The sequence below is a fragment of the Bicyclus anynana genome, chromosome 11 (genome assembly GCF_947172395.1).
Source record: "Bicyclus anynana chromosome 11, ilBicAnyn1.1, whole genome shotgun sequence".
In the NCBI taxonomy this organism is placed as follows: domain Eukaryota; kingdom Metazoa; phylum Arthropoda; class Insecta; order Lepidoptera; family Nymphalidae; genus Bicyclus; species Bicyclus anynana.
In genome coordinates, this window is record NC_069093.1 from 9,195,241 (window position 1) to 9,217,091 (window position 21,851).

A 21,851-nucleotide genomic window follows, 5' to 3' on the forward strand; every position below is an offset into this window, starting at 1 on the left:
AAGGGGTCGTTTTTCATTCAAAACTTGACTTTCGGTTTTGTGACGTAAGCCCGTTGGATGAAATAGTATGATCACATCATCATCATTATCATTAACAGCCGATGGACGTTCACTGCTGGACATAGGCCTCTTGCATGTGCTTCCAAACAAAACGGTCTCCAGCCGCGAGCATCCAGCGGCTCCCTGCAACCCGCTAGATGTCTTCGGTCCAACTAGTGGGGGGTCGACCAACACTGCGCTTTCCGGTGCGGGGTCGCCATTTCAGCACCTTGGGACTCCAACGTCCATCGGCTCTTCGAATGTGCCGGGCATGTGGCCCAGCCACTTCAGCATGGCCACTTCAGCTTCACGACTCGCTGAGCTATATCAGTGACTTTGGTTCTTCTCCGGATCTCCTCATTTCTGATTCGATCACGCAGAGAAACCCTAAGCATAGCTCGCTCCATCGCCCGCTGAGTGACTTTCAGCCTTTTTATGAGGGCACAGTTAACGACCAGGTGATCACCTGATCACATAATATATAGGTATTAGTATCAAAATAAAAAGAAAAAAATTAAATGGCTTTTATACTGTTGCATGGAACAATGTTATTCCAAGAATTCTTATGAAGGATCATGATTATTATATTATGAAGGATTTGTTTAGAAAAAATAAAATTAAAAAAAAAAAATATTTTTAGTCGAAAAAATAAAATTTAAAAAAAAATAGATTTAAAAAGCATATATTTGTAATCGGAATAATTGGACAAATAAGAACCTGCACTCTTGAAACCTACCTTTCAAAGTCACCGCAGTTTAAACTCCATATCTGGCTACCATACTTACCTATAGTAACTTTGAACCTTCAAGGTATATCCGGCTATTGCAGGCTTTTATCCCATGAAAGGTATCTTCAAATAACAGCATGAAGTGTCATAATATCATTATTAAATAAATCTCATTTATGAATTCGGAGCACGATCTCAAGATCGCGTTTTTTGTTTTTTTTTTCATAAATACCTAATCCGTGATTTATATTTGCACTCAACAAATCAGCGTGATGAATAGCGGGCTCGCGGGTGAAAAAGGTCGTTTATGAAAAATTTATACAGAGATCTTAGGAATAAGTAAGCGTTTCTGCTGACGGTAGCTAATAAAAGTTTCACCGATTTTCGCGTTTGTAATACGATACGTTACAGAGAGAATAAATAAGAATAAAAAAAATAAAGCAGTGAATTATATTTTGATAGTCATTTAAGAATTCACTTTGAAGATAAAAAAACAATTTCGATTTCTGAGTTGCTTATAAAAAATAACTTCTGTTGAAATATTGTAAGGTATAAAGAGATGAGGTTGAATTTTCTTTAGCCCTTAGTACTTATTTGTTGACATTCAGATGGTACAGGGGTTTTATTAGAGTTTCAACTTCATGTCTGTGGGATGCCAAAAACAAAATGTCACGAATGAACGTGAAGAAAGTTTCCATGGAAACGCATCGTTCGTTTCTATGGAAACTTTCTACACTACTACACAGCGGTGTAACCACTAGCTTTTATGTGTGTTCTTTAGGTACTTGTACCGAATCGTAAATCTATGGTTCTGTAGGTGTAACCTTACAGAATGCGAGGGCTGTACTGTACTATCAGTTTATTGGCCGGGCATCATGCTGAAACTATTGAATGAATACAAATGAAACTTGGCACAATTGGAGACCATAATACGAAGAAAGATAGTCGGATACTTTTTGTCGCGAAAATAAAATTAGAAGAGGTGAAGTAGGTGTAGAAAGTTTGTATGGAAAGTCCTTCATTTTTCAAGATACATTTGTAAATGTAAAATGATTAGTGGATATTCACTTTATAAGTGGGTGTGTAATAGGAGTTCAAAGTTCACATCGATTATACGCGGACGAAGTCGTGGGCGTCCGCTAGTACTATAAATAATTTAAAATATGTATAATTTGTAACCGCTTAGTCGTACGCTAATTAGGAAGACTAAGCAACTAGTCATGCTAGGGACATAATTTAATAGACAAGCCAAGCCAATTCAAATGATAATTTGACTAAAGCTGCCAATCGAATTGGACCCAGTTATAAAACAACTAGGTACTTACTCAGTAAGTTACAATTTTCGATTCATTTATTATATTTCTCTGTTGGTAATTTTTTTTTAATAAAATTTTCACTTTTATTTTAAATTTTTTTTTTTTTTTATTTTTTTTTTTAATAATAAAATATTACAGAAAGCAAATTGCGATTTAATGTAATCTCTCGCTAATTATAATCTGCATTCTCTATTTACAGAATGTTTTGTTATTTAACTGTTCTATGATTCTTAGATTTGTTTAAACAGTACAGCTACCCTGATATAGCTGGTAATGCAAGGTTAAGTGCGTTCCCATTTATCTAAGTCCGCCCCAAGGTAGATCCAGCAATATGACCCCTCATATATTGTGGCCATTCGTTATCGTAGCTTTTACGGAATACCTTCAGGCTAAAACTGACGGAACGTATTTCGGATAGAGTATAAGAAACAAAAGACAATTCGTTTGGTTAGTCTACTTTTTCATCCAAATACGAAATGCATTTTGATCGAACGCTGCAGGGCCAGTAGGTCTAACATGCGACCATCGACGTATCTCGTGATATGTCGAAGGTCGCATATCGTCTCTTTGAAACTCTCATATCGTCTCGCGTTGCGTTGGTACAAAAGAGAGAGAGAAAGTATTGGCCACAATACGTCGATTTATTGTGACGAGATATTATGTAGGTGCGCGCATGTTAGCCCTACTGGCCTCCCTCCTTAAAGGCTATGAGGGAGTATGGAGCTTAGACCACCCACGCCTCTTCAATGTGGGTTGCCAGGCTTATAATTATAAAATTATAATATTGTTTTTTTTTTTATAATCGCTATGAGTTATTATTGATAATGGCCGGGACTAACGGCTTAACGCGCTTTCCTGGGCACAGGGATGCAACTTAGATGAAAGTTCAGTATTTCAGAGCTATACCCAGGACGGGAACCCAGGACCTTATGGCCCGAATCCACATAATCTAACCACTGGACAGAAGAGGCAATTACCAGAGAGAGCAGTAATACACGTGGCAAATAATTTTAAAGCAATGTAAAATGTTACTAATATTATAAACGCGAAAGTTTGTATGAATGTTTGTTACTCTTTAACGCCTACTAAAACTAACTACTGAAGCGATTTGGCATTTGGATAAAAAGTAGCATATGTTGCTACTTTTATCCCGAAAAAATCCATGGTTTCCCGAGTTTTGTGAAAACTGATGATTTTGTTGATATGAATGTTTGTTACTCTTTCACGCCTCAACTACAGAACCGAATTAGCTAAAATTTGGTATTGAGATATAACTCTGGGTTAACATATAGGTTACTTTTATCCCGAAAAACATCATGGTCCCCGAGGGATTTGCGAAAAACTACATTTTCATTTTCATCAGGCGGCCGCTAGTCTAATATTAATATTAGTGGACTGACGACAACAAGCGAGTCACCGAGATTCGGGCGGCTCAAGATCGTGATATTTGGAAGTCCTATGTCCTGCAGTGGACGTCCATCGGCTGATAATATGATGATGATGATGACGAACTTAAAATCCAAGGCGATCCTTTCAATAAAATCGGAGAACATTACGAAATCATCTGAGAAATCTTTGATCTATAATTCTGAAACAACGGTTTATTTATAACCAAACTAAATCAACTTTAATAGGTTAATGTTATTGAAACTATCACTTTGTTACCTTTTATCTTTTCTGGTTGGTTTACCTATCTCATAATACCTGTATCCAATGTTCTATGGTTCATTGAGTCCCCCTTATTGAGTTAACCAAATGACTTGGAAAAAACGATAATGGTCGACAAAAGAGGAATTCTATTACCCGCTTTACATTATGTGATTTATAATTTACTTCTAAGTACTTATTTGTATTGAAAATTTATGTAGATATTTACTAGCAGACGCCGCGCATTTTCACCCGCGTTGCTCCCGTTTCCGTAGGAATACGGTGATAATGTATAGCCTATAGCCTTTTTCGATAAATGGGCCATCTAACACTTTAAGATTTTTTCAAATCGGACCAGTAGTTCCTGAGATTAGCGCGTTCAATCAAACAAACAAACTCTTCAGCTTTATAATATAGGTTCACTGAAGGCCTGCTAACGCTTCTTTCAGTATTTTCAGTTTAACTTTTTATTTCCTTAATAACACAAAACATATACCCAATAGCGAAAATCGCATATGAAAATCCGTTTAGTAGTTTTGGAGAAAGGCGTGTACAAGCCGATACAAAATATATTACATTTATAAGTTTCTGACGTCCGTTATTGGATTATCAAAATTTTTGATAAATATTGTGAACTCATGGAATATTGCTTTACATTCATAGCATTATAACAAAATCTTGCACTATGTAAAAGAGAGTTTGTTTGTTACACTTTCACGCCTAAATCACTAAACTGATTTTAATAATTCTTACAACAATATAAATCTAACTATTATCTAAAATAAGTATAATTGTATTTAACTAGCGGAACCGGTCAAACTTCTTATTGACTTTTGTGCTCTTCTTCCATACCCTTACCTACTCCAACCCTACACCTACCCTACGTTTACCATACATCTGCCCTATCCCTACCCCTACCCTATCCCCACCTTACTCCTACCTTACCCCTACCCTACCCTACCTATGAGAGTATAATTTTTTTTTTAGTTTTTTTAATTTTTCTCGCCGTAAAAACCTACAACTTCAACGAACATTTCAAAAAAAGAATTGGCCAAATTGGGCCAGGCGTTGTTGAGTTATGTGCTTACCAACGCATTTTACGATTCATTTTTTATATTATAGATAAAGCATAAAATATATTATGATCTAATTTAACGTTCCATAAGTTCCACGAGTTGGCAACAACTTAAGAACTATTACTGTCAAATTAAACCACACCCGAGGGATCACAGTTATTACGCACTAGCTGCAGCTGCGCGGTTTTACCCGCGTGGTTCCCGTTCCCGTAGGAATACAGGGCTAATATATAGCCTATAGCCTTCCTCGATAAATGGGCTATCTAACACAGAAAGTATTTTTCAAATCGGACCAGTAGATCCTGAGATTAGCGCGTTCAATCAAACAAACAAACAAACAAACAAACAAACAAACAAACAAACTCTTCCGCTTTATAATATTAGTATAGATAAAGCATAAAATATATTATGATCTAATTTAACGTTCCATAAGTTTGATACACGAGTTGGCAACAACTTAACAACTATTACTGTCAAATTAAACCACACCCGAGGGATCACAGTTATTACGCACTAGCTGCAGCTGCGCGGTTTTACCCGCGTGGTTCCCGTTCCCGTAGGAATACAGGGCTAATATATAGCCTATAGCCTTCCTCGATAAATGGGCTATCTAACACAGAAAGAATTTTTCAAATCGGACCAGTAGATCCTGAGATTAGCGCGTTCAATCAAACAAACAAACAAACAAACAAACAAACAAACAAACAAACAAACAAACAAACTCTTCCGCTTTATAATATTAGTATAGATAAAGCATAAAATATATTATGATCTAATTTAACGTTCCATAAGTTTGATACACGAGTTGGCAACAACTTAACAACTATTACTGTCAAATTAAACCACACCCGAGGGATCACAGTTATTACGCATACGTCGTATTATATCACTGTTGCGAACTTCAACCTTATACTAGTTTCTGAACATTAATGACCTCCGAGTTAACACAACAAGTACGGTTGTAGTTTCTCTACATTATCCCTTTTATCTTAATACGCTTGCATAGAATGAGAGAGTTCGTCAGACAAATGCTGTAAGTTTGTGCATGTAAAATTACACTTACTTGAATTAAGGTTCTTCATTTACAGTAGTTTGCTCATATACGATTATACGGTCATCATCATTAACAACCTATTTTCGGGTCACTGTTGAGTACGAGTTTCCTCTCAGGATGAGAGGGGTTAGGCCTTAGTCCACCGCTGGCTCAAGGCGAATTGACAAACTTTCATACACCTAGAGAATTAAGAAAATCATACCTAAGTATGTAGGTTTCCTCACTACGTTTTCCTTCACCGTTTGAGACATGTGATATTAAAGGTCCACTCTTGTACCCATTAACGTTAAAAAAAATACAAGGACTTTAATAAAATCTAAATAAATGAATCAATCGAAACGAACTGAAAAGAAATAAATAAAATTAAAACCCAAGTTTTTAAGTTTTATCAAGATGGCGCCCATAAAGCAACTAGGTATGACATGACAATTGACAGCAAACATCAAATCGACTACTGCATTGAAAACGTCATCAATCTGCCATTACCCCTAGTAGTGTTGCATTTCTCGGGAGAGAATAAATTTATTTGTATAATCAAAAATAGTTTAAAAAAAATATTTTCTTTTATTTCCGCCAGGGTACAATGACAGCTCCATACAATTTTAGACCTCTTCATCTCTCTCTTCTCTCTCTCTTCATAAAATCTCTTTTCATAAAATGCACATAACTGAAAAGTTGAGAAGGTGCATGCCTCAGATTCGAACCTACGCCCTCCGAATCGAAGGGAGAGGGGCTATCACATCTCTTAAACAGTAGGATTACTCATAGGGTAGAACATAAAGATACCCAAAGAGTTAAAATTGCAGGCAAACATTACCATAAGCTCCACAAAATGTTCAGACATCTCGCGGTTATATTAAACCCAATCCAACAAAGAAATATCGAAGAAGAAGCATTCATACTCGTAAAATGAAATTGTATTTTACAAAATTGTTCACAAATTCGATTGTTCCGACCCACACCATTGTTCGGTTAAAGGAATATAGTAAAGTTTAAAGTGAGTTCAGTTTAAATTTGATTGGCGGTTACCGATAAGAGGAACAGTTTTAATGAAGTAGCTAACTCAGCTAGAACTCCACAATGCCTTTGAGAGCGCTTCGCTTGCAGGGATTTTATACCATTCGGAATTTTTACAAAACCTATAATAGAAAGTCATTTGGATTTAACTTTTTTAGCAGCTTTTGAGATTCATTGTATGAAACTTTCCACATACGCTTTTATTTTTTTTCTTGTTTTTGGTAGCATACGACCGCTTTCTATAATTTAAAAAGCAAGACTAGGGTGGAAAACTTCTAACCTACATAAAATATTACGAGTATCATCGTCATCATCATATTATTATTATTATTTAGTAGCGGATGCCCGCGACTTCGTCCGCCCTTAGACCTGTTTAATCCAGCCCTTACAGTAGTATCGCTGTAAAAATGTAGTAACTTCTCCCGACTTCCCAACATTTCCCTTCTCTGCTCTACTTCTATTAATCCTATCGTTATGAAAAGTACTCTAACCTGCCCAAGAGTATGAAGAATAATTGTACCCAGTTCTGTTAAAATCTGTTGAGTAGTTTTTGTTTCTAAAACGACCAGACAGACAGACAGGCAAAAATTTTACTGATTGCATTTTTGGCATCAATATCGATCATCGATCGATCATCACCCCATGATAGTTATTTTGGAAATATATTTAATGTACAGAATTGACCTCCCTACAGATTTATTATAAGTATACAAGCTGACGCCGCGCGGTTTCACCCGCGTGGATCCCGTTCCCGTAGGAATACAGGGATAATATATAGCCTATAGCATTCATCGATAAATGGGCTATCTAGCACTGAAATAATTGTTCCTGAGATTAGCTCGTTCAATCAAACAAACAAACAAACTCTTCAGCTTTATAATATTAGTATAGATTATTGCACTATCCGTTTTCTTTAGCTTGGACTGGCTTGGATTGAACGCGGGTTGTCTGGAGGAGATCACTGTTAGCGATAAGACCGCCTTTGTGCATATTCCTATTTATTTCTTGATGTTTTATAGTATATTTTGTTATGTGCAATAAAGAATATATCTATCTATCAATCTATCTATCATTAACAGCCGATAGACATCCACTCCTGGACATACTCTTTAATGGACTTCCAAACACAACAGTTTCGAACCGCAAGCCTCCAATAGCTCCCTGCAATCCGCTTGATATCCTCAATCCACCTAGTGGGGTGTCGACCAATATTGCCCTTTCCGGTTCCGGTAAAATATCACGTAATTTGCAAAACCTCTAAATCCCAGTAGCAAATCAGTGCTGCATACTTTATGCTGAGTTAAGGCCTTTTTCTAGGTTATGCCACATATTGCAGGGCGTTCTTTTTTTATTGTTCTAGTGTTAAGCTATATATTTAGAATTTAATATTGTAATGTGTGGCACAACCTAAAAATAAAGATATTTCTTTCTTTCTTTCAAAACAAAGTCGAGTTCATTGCATCTTTAAAAACCCAACACATAGATTATTACTCAACTATTGCACGATAGTACCTAGACTAAACTAATCAATAACTTGTGAATTGCTGAATTATTATAGCTGGGCAAGTTCGTTCGTAACAATCCCGATCTCGATCGTCCACGGGCCGGGGAGCGTGTAGCGACGAATGATAAACCCAAGACTGATGCACCTCACTTCCCTACACGCACGATTTCACACCCGCGCAGTCTTTCCCCCCGTCGCCCGCATATCATGGGACTGTGATCAACGAACTTGCCAATCTATAGCTATCTTATCCGTTTTAAGCTCATAAAACCTTTAATGAAAGAACTTATAACACAAAAAGTAGGACGGAAGTAAAAATTATTTAATTACCATTTTAAAATAATTAATTATTTTCAATCAGACTTGTTTAAAGCATAATCCACACTTTCGTGTCAATAAACGAGTGGACAAATTGAAAAGGAATCAATCAGCTGATGAAATTTTGCACATACATAATTTATCGGTGCAATTATCAAATTACTTCGGGGAGATGCAATAGGTACACTACCCTGAAATTTAAGCGGCGTTTAATATTAATAATAGGCACTCTGGAAATTATACATTACGTTGATTGTATGGATACATTTTGATTAAACGCGATAGTATTAATATTCAGTAACTTTAGCTGCAATTATGAAAGTAGTCATAATTAGTTAGGGCTATTATAATAAGTAACAGCATTATTGGTCCAATGGTTGATATAATATATGGCTTCAGATTATAAATAAGGTCGTGGGTTGGAGACGTGAGTCCAGGGGCGTACTCTGAAATATTGAGTTTTTCTTTTCTTCAATAAATTATAGAAGTTAATGTTGTTACATTTCTGTCTTCATGCCTGCAATCTCTCTCGTTGTCTTACGCGGTAATTACTAAGAATAAAGGTAAAACTCAAAACTGCATTCTGTAAAATTACAGCGATGTAACATCGCTCAATTCCATGGTAACTTCGTTGTTTGTGACATTTTGTTTTTGGCATTCCATAGATGTACATTTCAAATTGTAATAAAACTTGTTATAGTCGAATACATCGACGAGTATAAAATATCAGAATCATAAAAATATCAGAATCATATATTGAGATATAAAAAACATCGTTACAAAATAGCGCTACGAGTTAAACCATAGAACATAGAAACCGCTAAAGCTAATGTTATTGCTAATTTATTTCCCCGGTAGTTATCAAGAACATCTGATAATAACCGATACGGCGTAAAACATCTGATTCTACCAACCCACTCTGGAGCAGATTGATGATGGTAGATCATTATCTTCTTTCATAAGAATAGTGCAAAATTTCAAATTAATCGTCCCAAAGAATTTCCTGAACTAGATATAAGCTACTGAACTAGAAAGGTTTACGTTAAGATAATTTAGATGATCACTTTCTTTAAAATTTCACGTCAGATGTTCTAGTACTACCTATGATGAAATTTGTTCTCTTTGAATCTTTACAAAAGATTTTACTAAGTACATTAAAGACAACTTCTTTCTTCTATTCAAAGGAAAATGTAAGATCTCTTTCTCAGAAAAGTAATGACATTCTTTGAAAAGCTTTTTTGAATGCATTGAAGTAGGTATAGCAACATTTTATAAAATCATAACTGCAGATTATAATTATAAACAGAAACAGAAAGAAAAGGGTTTATTGACCTTTTCTTCAAAGAATTTCTTGAAAGAAAGTTATTCTCTATATCTCATAACCCACGACTCGAACTCGACTTCCAATAGCTTGATTAAAAAAATAAAACACATGTCATCCTACTAATATTATAAATGTGAAAGTTTGTATGGATGTTTGTTTGGATATTACTCTTTAACGCCATTGAAGCGATTTGGCTGAAATTTGGAATGGCAATAGATTTTATATTGGATTACATAGGCTTTTTATCCCGAAAAAGCCATGGATTGCCGAGATTTGCGAAAACCTGATGATTTTGATAATATGAATGAATGTTACTCTTTCACGCCTCGGCTACTGAACCGAATTACCTGCAAATTGAAGTAGAGATAGATTATAGTCTGGATTAACACTAAGAGTACTTTTTATTCCGGAAAAATCCATGGTTCCCGAGGGGTTTGTGAAAAACTAAGTTTCACACGGTCGAAGTCGCAGGCGTCCGCTAGTAAAAAAATAATAAATCGCAATACGTGCGAGTCGTACATATTAATCAATTTTACAAAAAGAAAGTTTGCTATCCTATTTATTCATTTTCAGCAAAGCTTTTTTGCTCGTGTTAAATTTCATTTCATGTTCGTTAGTATCAATAAGCTCCTTTTAGTCTCTTGTACCGTTATGTATAAGACGACAGTATTGGAAAATTTCAATTAAAATTTGGAAGTATCTTCAATCTGTTACTCCTAAACTGAAAATGCTGTCAATAACATGGTGAGGCTCATTAAGAATATCATTATCCTAAACAAGTTTATCTTTTTATACATAACTAGCGGACGCCCGCGACTTCGTCCGCGTATACTTTTAACCACCGCTACCCTACCCTACCCCTACCCTGCCCCTACCCTACCCTACCCTACCCCTACCCTACCCCTACCTTACCCCTACTCTACCCCTACCCTACCCCTACCATACCCTATCCCTAATCCTTAACCCTACCCCGTTTTTTAATTATTATTAATATGAATAACAATAAAGCTCAAATTGACTACGTTTTAGTTAGTAAACATTTGTATGGGAAAAAGAAACTTTTTTTATGGTTTTTCTGGCAATTATTCGAATTTTTCTCGCCGTAAAAACTATCCTAGAACTTCAACGAACATTTAAAAAAAAGAATTGGCCAAATTGGTACAGGCGTTGTTGAGTTATGCGCTTACCAACGCATTTAGCGATTCATTTTTATATTATAGATATAAAAGCGAAAGGTCACGATATCACCAAAACCCCTTAACGTACAAAGTTGTATTGAGTGTGAGATTGTAGTCGAGGGCTAACTTGTAAAGAATAAAAAAAATAAACGATGTAATGTACCTAATAAATCCGTAGGGCACACAACTTAATAACTCACTCATCACACTAATTTATAAACTTATTTGAAAGTCAACCGCCTAAAGGTACACCAACAAAAGCATACATTAACGATGATTACTTTTACAACAGCAAAAATAATAAACAGAACATAATTTCGAACTAGAAACAACAGCAAACAGCAAATGAAAATCAGTTTTCATTCCGTTAATGGAATTAACATGTCTCTCATATCTGTGATATGAACACTGTACAGTGTACTCATTATGGCATGGGTGCCATTTTCCAAGCCATTTTGCGTTTGAATTAATTAATTACAGTGGCATAATAGAAGACCGGACGGGTAACCCTATTTGCAATTTGTAAAGTATCGAATTTGTCAATTAAATTTAATCCTATTAATTAAATCGAGCAGTCTTGTATTTGTATTTCGTGATCTCGGATTCGATTTCTTCTTAAAACACAAAAAACAAAAAGGCTACATATCAGTTATACACTAATTCAATCATCCTGTTTTTTTTTAACCGACTTCAAAAAAAGGAGGAGGTTTCTCAATTCGACCGTATATTTTTTTATATTTAGATCAGGATACCACTAACCAACATTCCACATGCAGGCTGACAATTTTTACTTAAAATTTCTTAATTTTAAACCAAAACATAGTATTTCATAGTCTAACCTAACCAGGTTTGCGTATTGCGTATATTATGTACTAGCGGACGCCCGCGACTTCGTCCGCGTAAAAATTGATGTAAACTTCTCTACCTCTACCTTACCCTGCTAGTAAACCTACCCAACCCTACCCTACCCTACCCCTACCTTACTCCTACTCTACCGCTAACGCTAACCCTACCCTCCCCCCACCTTACCCCTACCCTAACCCTACCCGTAACCTATCCATACCCTATCCTACCCTACCCCTAATCTACCCCTAACTTACTCCTACCCTTCCGCTAACCCTAACCCTTCCCTACCCCTACCTTACCCTTACCCTAACCCTACCCTACCCGTACCCTACCCCTATCCTACTCCTCCCCTACCCTATACATTCCATATCCTTCCCCTACCTCTACCTTGCCCCTACCCTACACTACCCCTACCTTACCCGTACCCTACCATACCCTACCCTACACTTTACCTAAATTACCCCTTCCCTCCCCTATCCTATCCCTACCCTCAGCAAAGGTCCAGCCTTTTGTGCGTGGTGCAATGACCAAAAGACTATAATTTCCCAAGCGACTTCTATCTTCTAATACTATAAAGAGGTAAAGTTTGTGAGGTTGTCGGGGGTAATCAATCTCTGGATCTACTGGACCGATTTGGAAAATTCTTTTACCAATAGAAAGCTACATTATTTGCGAGTGTCATAGGCTATGTTTGGTCCTCATATTCACACGGGAACGGGAACCACGTAATTGAAACCGCGAGGCGTCATATAGCGGCATTTCTGCGACTTTCAGAAATTTTGTATTATCTCCGAAACTATATAACTAATTAACATACTGTAGGGCAAATCTTATCTCTATAATATCCTTGTGATTATTAAATAATTTATTTTGATAAGGGTTTAAGTTTAGTTGTGTAAATAATGACGTAAACCTTAGTTTAAAATTTAAATAATCTATTAAAGTACTAAAGGTACTATATCTGCTAAAATATAAAAGATAGATATATGGTGTCGCGGACTTTTTTGTAGAACTTTTAAAGGTTCAAAAAGCCTCCATACATTTATTTCAGTTATACGCAATGGTTGAGGCAGCGCATGCGAATAAGTAAGTTTTTCGGTCCGACCTGTAAGAGAAAACCCGCGATATCTCAGTAGTTATATATGATAGAAATATAAAATATAGCCTATAGCACTCCCCGATAACGTAGCATTCTACTGGTGAAAGAATTTTTAAAATCGGACCAGTAGTTCCGAAGATTACCCCATTTCAAAGAATTGTTACAAACTTACAAACTTACAAACTTACAAACTTTACCTCTTTATAATATTAGTATAGATATATAAGTCATATTCATTTTTAGGGTTTCGAACGTACAATTATAAATCAATCAATCATCAGATCAATCGTATATCTGTCATTCAGTCGCAGTCAAGTTTTATTCTTTTTTTTACTATATAAAAATAAGTCGGGTTTTCCTTCCTGACGTTATAACTCCAGAACGCACGAACCGATTTCCACGGTTTTGCATTCGTTGGAAAGGTCTCAGGCTCCGTGAGGTTTATAGCAAAGAAAATTCAGGTAAAACTTCAACGTAGGATAGGACTAGGGTAGGGATAGGGTAGTGGTAGGGTAGGGGTAGGGTAGGGTAGGGGTAGGGAAGGGTTGATAGGGGTAGGGTAGAGGAAGTTGAAAGTTTACACCGAGTTTAACGCGGACGAAGTCGCGGGCGTCCGCTAGTTTATAATATAGATTACCCCAGAAATATAATATCTCGAAATACTAGAATAAATCTATATTAAAATATCATGAAGTTAAAGAATTTCTTTGTTTGTTTGCTTGAACGCGCTAAGAAACTACTAGTTTCTGAGATTAGCCAACCGATTTGAAAAATTCTCTCAGACCATTTATTGCTTTTTAGCTACAAATTATTCCTACGGGAACCACGCGAGTGAAACCACGCGGCGTTATCTAGTACAATATATCTCGAAATACTCTCGAAACTATTGAAATGGAATTTTCCGCGGCGAATTTGCAGACAGCTAGGTATAATCATAAACCGTACAATGTACAAACCATTTCCGAACAAAAACATAAGCTGCCGAATACGGGAACTATTATTTGCAACTGCTTTCACAATTTATGGCGCAAAGCCAGCAATATTCGCTTTTTGTAATCCATTAACATGTCTGAAACGTTAATGATACTTTGAACATTGTGTTTCACGGTCTAAAGCGTTGTAATAGTTATCACGTCCGAAATCTAAAGCTAGACTAAATTGTTTTCACAACAAAACCTTTCATAGAAACAGGCGTCTTAGCCATGTGGCATGTCGATTCTCTTTCTACTAACGCTTCGATAACTAACAAAATGTATGGGAATGACAGATTCGATCGAAAACTTGATCTGCGACGATAGTTAATGTCATTCCCATACATATTGAAATTTTCGAAACGTTAGCGTTTAGAAAAAAAATCGACGTACTACATGGCTACAGGCCCATTTAGTTTTAATAACGCCTCAGTACAAATTCCAAGCATCTAATTTGAAATCTAAGATTTTTTTTTGTTTAGGACGTAAAAGACTTCATTGGCTTTTTTTTCTTTGCCATAGAACATTCCGTCTTCACCTTTAAGGAACAGATTTTCATACAAAGATGTAGTTAAAGAGATCTCAAAGTTAAAAGAAACTTTACATACCAACTCATTGTATGTAGTACCTACCAACAACAGAAGAAAGATTATCTTTCAGCTGGACTAGTCTCCGTATGGTAGCAACATAAATCTCTTACGCGTAAAAATTATTTTCAGGTGTCTAATCAAGTTTATCCTTTTTGTTAGTTTTAAAAAAGCTACTATTATCTACCTTCTAACATTTTCTTTATGACGCCATAGAATCTAAAAATATCTTAGCATTATGTTATTCATACAATGACTACAGTCATTTTATGAAAAACTAGCTGACGCCGCGCGGTTTTACCCGCGTGGTTCCCGTTCCCGTAGGAATACGGAGATAATATATAGCCTTCCTCGAGAAATGGGCTATTTAACACTGAAAGAATTATAGCTAACACTGAAAGAATTTTTCAAATCGGACCAGTAGTACCTGAGATTAGCGCGTTCCATCAATCAAACAAACAAACAAACAAACAAACAAACAAACAAACAAACAAACAAACTCTTCACCTTTATAATATTAGTATAGAGTATAGATATTCAAGCATCGACCTTTCACAGATAAACTAGATAGGATATGCGATTAAGAACTCATTTAACCTGAATATGCAAGGTCTGTGTGACCTGTAAAACCCTTGCTAAAGACTAAACCTACAACCGTACTAAGATTTACGATGTGTGTTGAGGATTCAGCATACGATATAAACAACAGGCATCATCATTCACGTCAGCATAAATCGTTACATGGACCAAATCGTCTGGTAAGTCATGCAGACTAATTCACTAACTTTGTCGTTTGTTAGTTGACATATACAAAATTGAGATTATATTGTAACAAATGTCATCAGGTGCCTACTGACAACCCTTCGTGAATGTCATAAAATAGGTAGATGACATTTCTCAATGATTTGATGTTCATTTTAATAGGTCGTTAATAAAGACCATTTTAGTAAAAAGCCCATAGTAGTAAAAGACCATTTTAGGGATACAGATAAATCTGTTACTTCGAAGTCCATTTCTTTTTCTGAAAGGTGCAGTGTTATTCAACTCCGTAATACCATGGTACTAGGTGAACTTATGGTGCACGATATCGAATCAATAAGTCTCTAATATAAAAGAAGTGACCATCCATACCAAAGTATCATCGTATCCACGTGAAAGCTTTATAAACGCTTACAAGACAAATCAACAAAGAAAATACATTTTTGACGTCTTATAATTCGATGGAGCCGGCTACACACTCGAAAAAAGATGACGTCATGCGCTGTTCCCTTGCTCTAGGGTTGACAACTTTTTTTACAAGAAATAAAGTATATTCTGGTCTATGAAAATTATTAAACAGTATTTTAGAAAGACCAACATTTTTTTTTGAAAAATGCAACCATTCCATCAGTATTTTCTTATGAGGTTGTCACGTTCAACTTTCGTCAGTAAACCGACTTTACAGACAACTGATTTTTTTCGGATTATAAGGTACATCTAGTACTTGATAATCTTTGTACCAATTTGAAATATAATAATAGTTATCAAAATTGATTGCTTTTTAGACATTTTTATTTGTTTTTACAACCCTATATTGGCGTAAACAATTGAAAGAAAATTGAAAATAATAGAGCAATACATATATTCGAGTTTTTGAAAATAATTTTAAGGCTAAAATGAAAATGGCTCATATAAAATTGATAGTTGTTAACATTTGCTTTATTTCCCCGGTGTAATTGCTCATTATTTAGTGATGCATTGTACCGACGGCGCCGCGGGCAATAGGTAGTTATATAAATGAAGCCATACATATGAAGTGAATGTACAGTCGACTCCATTTGTATATTTGAACTGCATCGCATGCCTTAATTACTGTTGCGGCTGCATTTACAGCTATTTCAGCGTTAATAGCATTTGCTTGCAGTCCCATTAAATACACTTTTAAAAGGCAGAATTACGACACCACGAATTACGTTGCATGTTTTTTTTTACTAAATCACTAAGCACTACATACCAGCGGTGTCCATACAGGCTTCCCGCCGGGTTACCTTTTTTTTATCTTGGATAGGCTTGCGCTTGACTACAATAATGCCTGATGGTGAGCAATGAAGAGGTCTAAAATGAAACGCGCTTGCCTAGAAGATGCCTATTCACTCTTGCCTTGAAGGTGCACAAATTTTAGGTGTCAGGAAACACAGACGCCGGAAGGGCATTCCACATCTTAGCTGTTCTAATTAGAAACGTTGACGCAAAACGCTTCGTACGGGTTGACTGAACGTCGACAACAAAGGGATGCATTTTTGAAAAACTTTTTAAAAACCCATATTTAATAACCATTATTGAAATTAATAAATATGTGTGGAAGTATGAGAAACCGGAGTTTTTATCAATTTTTTTTAATAGAATATTTGCCATATCTTTTAAATATGACCAATAATTCCATTCTCCTACAACTAGTCGGGAAAGACTGTATTAAGATTGGGTACGACGATTTTTCGAGCAAAGCCGCTGGCCTATTATCCATGTGCCATGTGCACAATAAGCCGTACATATTTGGTACCAATTTAAATCTTGAAACTGCTACTACTACTAATTACTAACTAGTCAAAGATAATGAAAATAAGAACACTGATCTACTTTCAAGAAAGATACCTACCACACATCACGCACAAAACAGTTAAAGGGACCTAGACGAAGTTGTAACTACGAGTAATTCGACAAAGAAATATACGTGCTGCCGTTGTACTGATCCCAACAAAAACGTATTGGTCGATCAGAAAACAATTTCCTCACGGTTTTACGGCTGCTAACGGAGAAAAACGACGTGTTTCTGGATGGAATCACGCATTGATTTTATTTGCCGGCTCGGTATTTATCAGACCGTGACCGACGGAATAAATGGGATTTCTTTAATATTTACCTACTCTTTGTCATCGCTTTTTTTTTCATCTCCACTGGACGTAATACATCTTATGTATGCCTGGATCCTAAAGCTATGATCTTAGACTGATTGATTGAATATCCGTAGCTAGACGTACAATTTATAGTTTTGTACTAACTTCTGCTTTAATATCATCGTCTATGCTAATTTACTGCTTCATAACAACTAGAGTATTAATAGTTTCAATATAATATACTAGGCCAGTTAAATTTAGACATCCGAGGGTACATTGATTTCTTTAAAGCTTAAAAATTGGTATAATCGTTCAAAACACAACTAGAAATAAAACTTAAAAAGTCCTTGAAAAAAAACTAAAATTTTGAGAAGAATGACTTTATTTTTAGTATTTTTTTGGTAGTAGCATTTACTAAAGTAACTTGAAAAATTGAAGAACTTTCCATATAAACTTTAAACCCCTTCACTCCCTTCTGATTTAATTTTCGCGACAAAAATTATACCTTCATCGTATTATGGTCTCAAATCGTGTGAAGTTTCACTTAAATTCATTTAGTAGTTTCAGGGTAATATCCGGTCAAATAATATACGGATAGACAGACAGACAAAAATTAAAAAAAAATATTAATGGGTTCAGTATCTATTACATAATGTCCTTCAACAAAAATTTTCTTAATATCTTCAATTTGACCTGTTACAGTTTTTATATTATATAGGTAACTCTTAATGCAAATAACTTATACGAGTACATACATATACGAGCTGTATACATAATATTTCATTTTACTCATACCACCTACCACTTAAGGGCATGGTAGCGGGGGTGGTAGTCAATTAGGCCAGTGACATTCGCATGGAGCTTTTATAGGTGAAGGGGTGATCCCTTAAAACATCTCGGGCTTAAAAGCTTTCTGTGTCAACTAATGGATGAGTAACAAGGAATGTTATTATTGACTTTTCACCTGGTAAATGTACAAGTGCGTATTATAATTAGTAGGTATAGTTAGTGCCCTGATAACCCAGGAGCCCTTTTTTACCCGACTCCAAGAAGGGTTATGTTTTTCGCGCGTATCTTGTATGTATGTATGTAATATTCTTTATTACCTCGTATTTCCAAACCACTGAACGGATTCACGTAATCAGGATATCGTTAGATTTGTCTCAATAACCCAAGTGTTCTCAGATAGGTGAAACTAAAAAAAAATAACAAGACGACTGTGAGACGCTCTAGACTCGACGTGAAAAAAAATTTTTTTTCTAATATTGCAATATGGGTATCAAATTCAAGAGATTTTTGTGAGGATTTTATAATGGTATATCATAGCCATGTTTAAAAAAAACTACAATTAGAAAAACGTTATTTATTAGTTGTCTATACAAAATCCGCAAGACGGACCTCGCACCTTAGATATTAGATAGAATGATTTTCTTCTACATTATTTAATATGTCCCGACTGTTTTCTAATTTCTTTCTACACTTCTGGACTGAGCTTGTTTTATTTCTTTTCAGTTTTTTTATACTTTATGTAGTCGGGTTTTTTTATTTTTTTAATTAATTTATTTATTTACAAGAATTGCTTGTTTAAATATACCTGTTATATACTTACCTAGATGTATATTTACTAGCGATCATATCCTTTTACCGGAATGCAACGATGTTGATTGGAGGTTGTCAAAACTTGGCGATAGTACTTCCCCGGACATTATACACTCACAAAAGCCCTACTACTAATATTATCAGGTTATCTACTAACAGCGCTGTAATAATATTATTTTTTGTCATTTAGCTTGGCTCAATGCGAAATGCCGTCTGCATTTCCAATATTCCCGAGGCCATTCCGTTCGTTGGCTATATTTTATTCAGCTACGAATTTATTTAAATTTTATTAAATTATATTTCACAATATTATTGCTCTCTGATCTGTACTGAATATTATATCTTACATTGAGTTTATAATAAAAGTATAATGATATATAGGATTTGTGTACTAAGTTAACGAATAACAGTTTTAGTTTATTTTATTCGTGGGTTTTATATTAAAAAAATAATATGTGCATAAAGCATTAATTATTATAATACAAGTCATAGATACTCTTATACACTCATCTGTGATAATTATCTTTGGTGCTATAAAATCTCAGACCAATTATAAAAGGACCTTCCTTTTTAGTCGTTACTCCTCTGTAAAAGTATAAGATCACGATCTAACGCATTTAGAAAAACTGTTTCTACAGAATCGATGTTTAATTGTTTTAATCGTTTTCGTCTTATAAAAAAGAGCTCCCTAAAAATGCCAGTTTGTATAGTTGATTGGCATAAAAAACAGTCAACAACTTTTATTCTACCAAATCATGATGTTGCTGTTCAATTGTAAGTATGTCTAACTTAATTATATCAAATTTGTAATAAAAACAATATTGTAATAAAAGAGTCGGTTCTTTAGCCGGAACAGCAAAACATGGACGAAACGAGTCGAAGCGATGTGATTGTTAGTCTGTGTAAAAATTACACATGTGTGTATTTTAAATCAAATTTGTATTTTTATATATAAAAAATTTTCGATGTGTGAGTTTACCTCGTCTCCCTCAAATAACGACAGACAATATCGTTGGTGAATTTGGATGCGACATAAGTCCATAGGTAATTTAGTCTGAGGTACATATCAATAACTCAATTCGAATTCGTGTCAATATGTCAAATTAAAGAAGTAATTTTGTATCAATAAAATTATATGTTTTTGCATTTTTATTTCTTTTAACAATGACATTTAATTTATTTTGTATTAAAAGTAGATAATTCTAATTCAAAAATAAAAGTCATCATGGAAAAAGGCAAAGTAACCTATTGTACCGACCTAGAGAAATCAGTGATAATAAGCAACTTCGAGAGACGTGGCTGGATCCAGGTTGGCCCCGAAGATGAGTGGAACTTCTATTGGTCCTTTACACAAAACTGTCGCACCATTTTCAGTATTGAAAATGGGTACAGAATGAACGACAACCAAATAATAAACCACTTTCCGAACCACTACGAACTGTCGCGCAAAGATTTATTGGTAAAAAATATCAAAAGATATCGAAAAGAATTGGAGCGAGAGGGTAACCCTGTAGCAGAAAAAACAGATGTAACATTACCCAACGGTCAAACCGTCACACGCTACATGCATTTGGATTTTATTCCCGTAACGTACGTCCTTCCCGCCGATTACAACATGTTCGTGGAGGAATACAGAAAGTCACCGCAAAGCACTTGGATTATGAAACCTTGCGGCAAATCGCAGGGAGCTGGTATTTTTTTAATAAACAAACTTTCGAAACTGAAAAAGTGGTCCCGCGAAGCCAAGGCGCCGTTTAACGCGCAATTTACTAACAAAGAAACTTACGTAATATCCCGCTACATCGACAATCCACTCTTGATTGGTGGCAAGAAGTTCGATCTTAGATTGTACGTTTTGGTCACTTCCTTCAGACCTCTAAAAGCATATTTATTTCAGCACGGTTTTTGTAGGTTCTGCACAGTAAAATACGACACAAGCGTCACAGAATTAGATAATATGTATGTTCATTTAACTAACGTGAGCGTTCAGAAACACGGTGGAGATTACAACAGCTTGCATGGAGGTAAAATGAGTGTGCAGAATTTAAGATTATATTTGCAAGGGACTAGAGGTCGTTCTGTAACTGAAAAACTATTTGATGACATCCAGTGGTTGATTGTGCATTCTTTGAAAGCTGTTGCGCCCGTAATGGCTAATGATCGACATAGCTTCGAGTGCTACGGATATGATATTATCATAGACGACGTTCTGAAACCTTGGCTAGTTGAAGTGAATGCATCGCCGTCTCTCCAGTCAACTACACACACGGATAGAATACTAAAATACAAATTGATAGACAACATTGTCTCTGTTGTTGTGCCCCCAGACGGCATACCCGATGCGAGATGGAACAAAGTTCCAACCGTAGAGGCTTTAGGCGACTTCGATGTTTTGATCGACGAGGAATTAATAGAGCGGGAGGATACAACTTTGCGGAACAGTAGATTCAGTCGGGGTAAACCGTAACTTTGCATATTGCATTTATTGCTATCACTCGAAATGGAAAATTGAAATGTATTCAAACTGGATTCCATTAAAAATGTGTTCTGGCTATCATATTAGCTAATAATAATTGTTGAAAATTTTAATAATGAATTTTGCTTTAGTTATTTTTTTATTGAATACTTACGTAGTTTTTAGTAAAATGTTAAGTAAGATTATCTGGAATGGGTGTT

The 21,851-nt window shown here is 35.5% G+C and overlaps 1 protein-coding gene across 1 annotated transcript; it reads left to right on the forward strand.

The window, feature by feature from the left end:
• The first annotated feature begins 20,400 nt into the window (after positions 1 to 20,400).
• LOC112053933 (polyglutamylase complex subunit TTLL1-like) lies at positions 20,401 to 21,642 on the forward strand. The gene has a single exon (XM_024093551.2). The coding sequence runs from the start codon at positions 20,401 to 20,403 to the stop codon at positions 21,640 to 21,642; it is 1,242 nt and encodes a 413-aa protein (XP_023949319.2).
• Positions 21,643 to 21,851: the final 209 nt, after the last annotated feature.

Excerpts from the sequence above, each read along its gene's own strand:
- LOC112053933 (XM_024093551.2), top strand. The coding sequence starts at position 20,401 with ATGGAAAAAGGCAAAGTAACCTATTGTACCGACCTAGAGAAATCAGTG.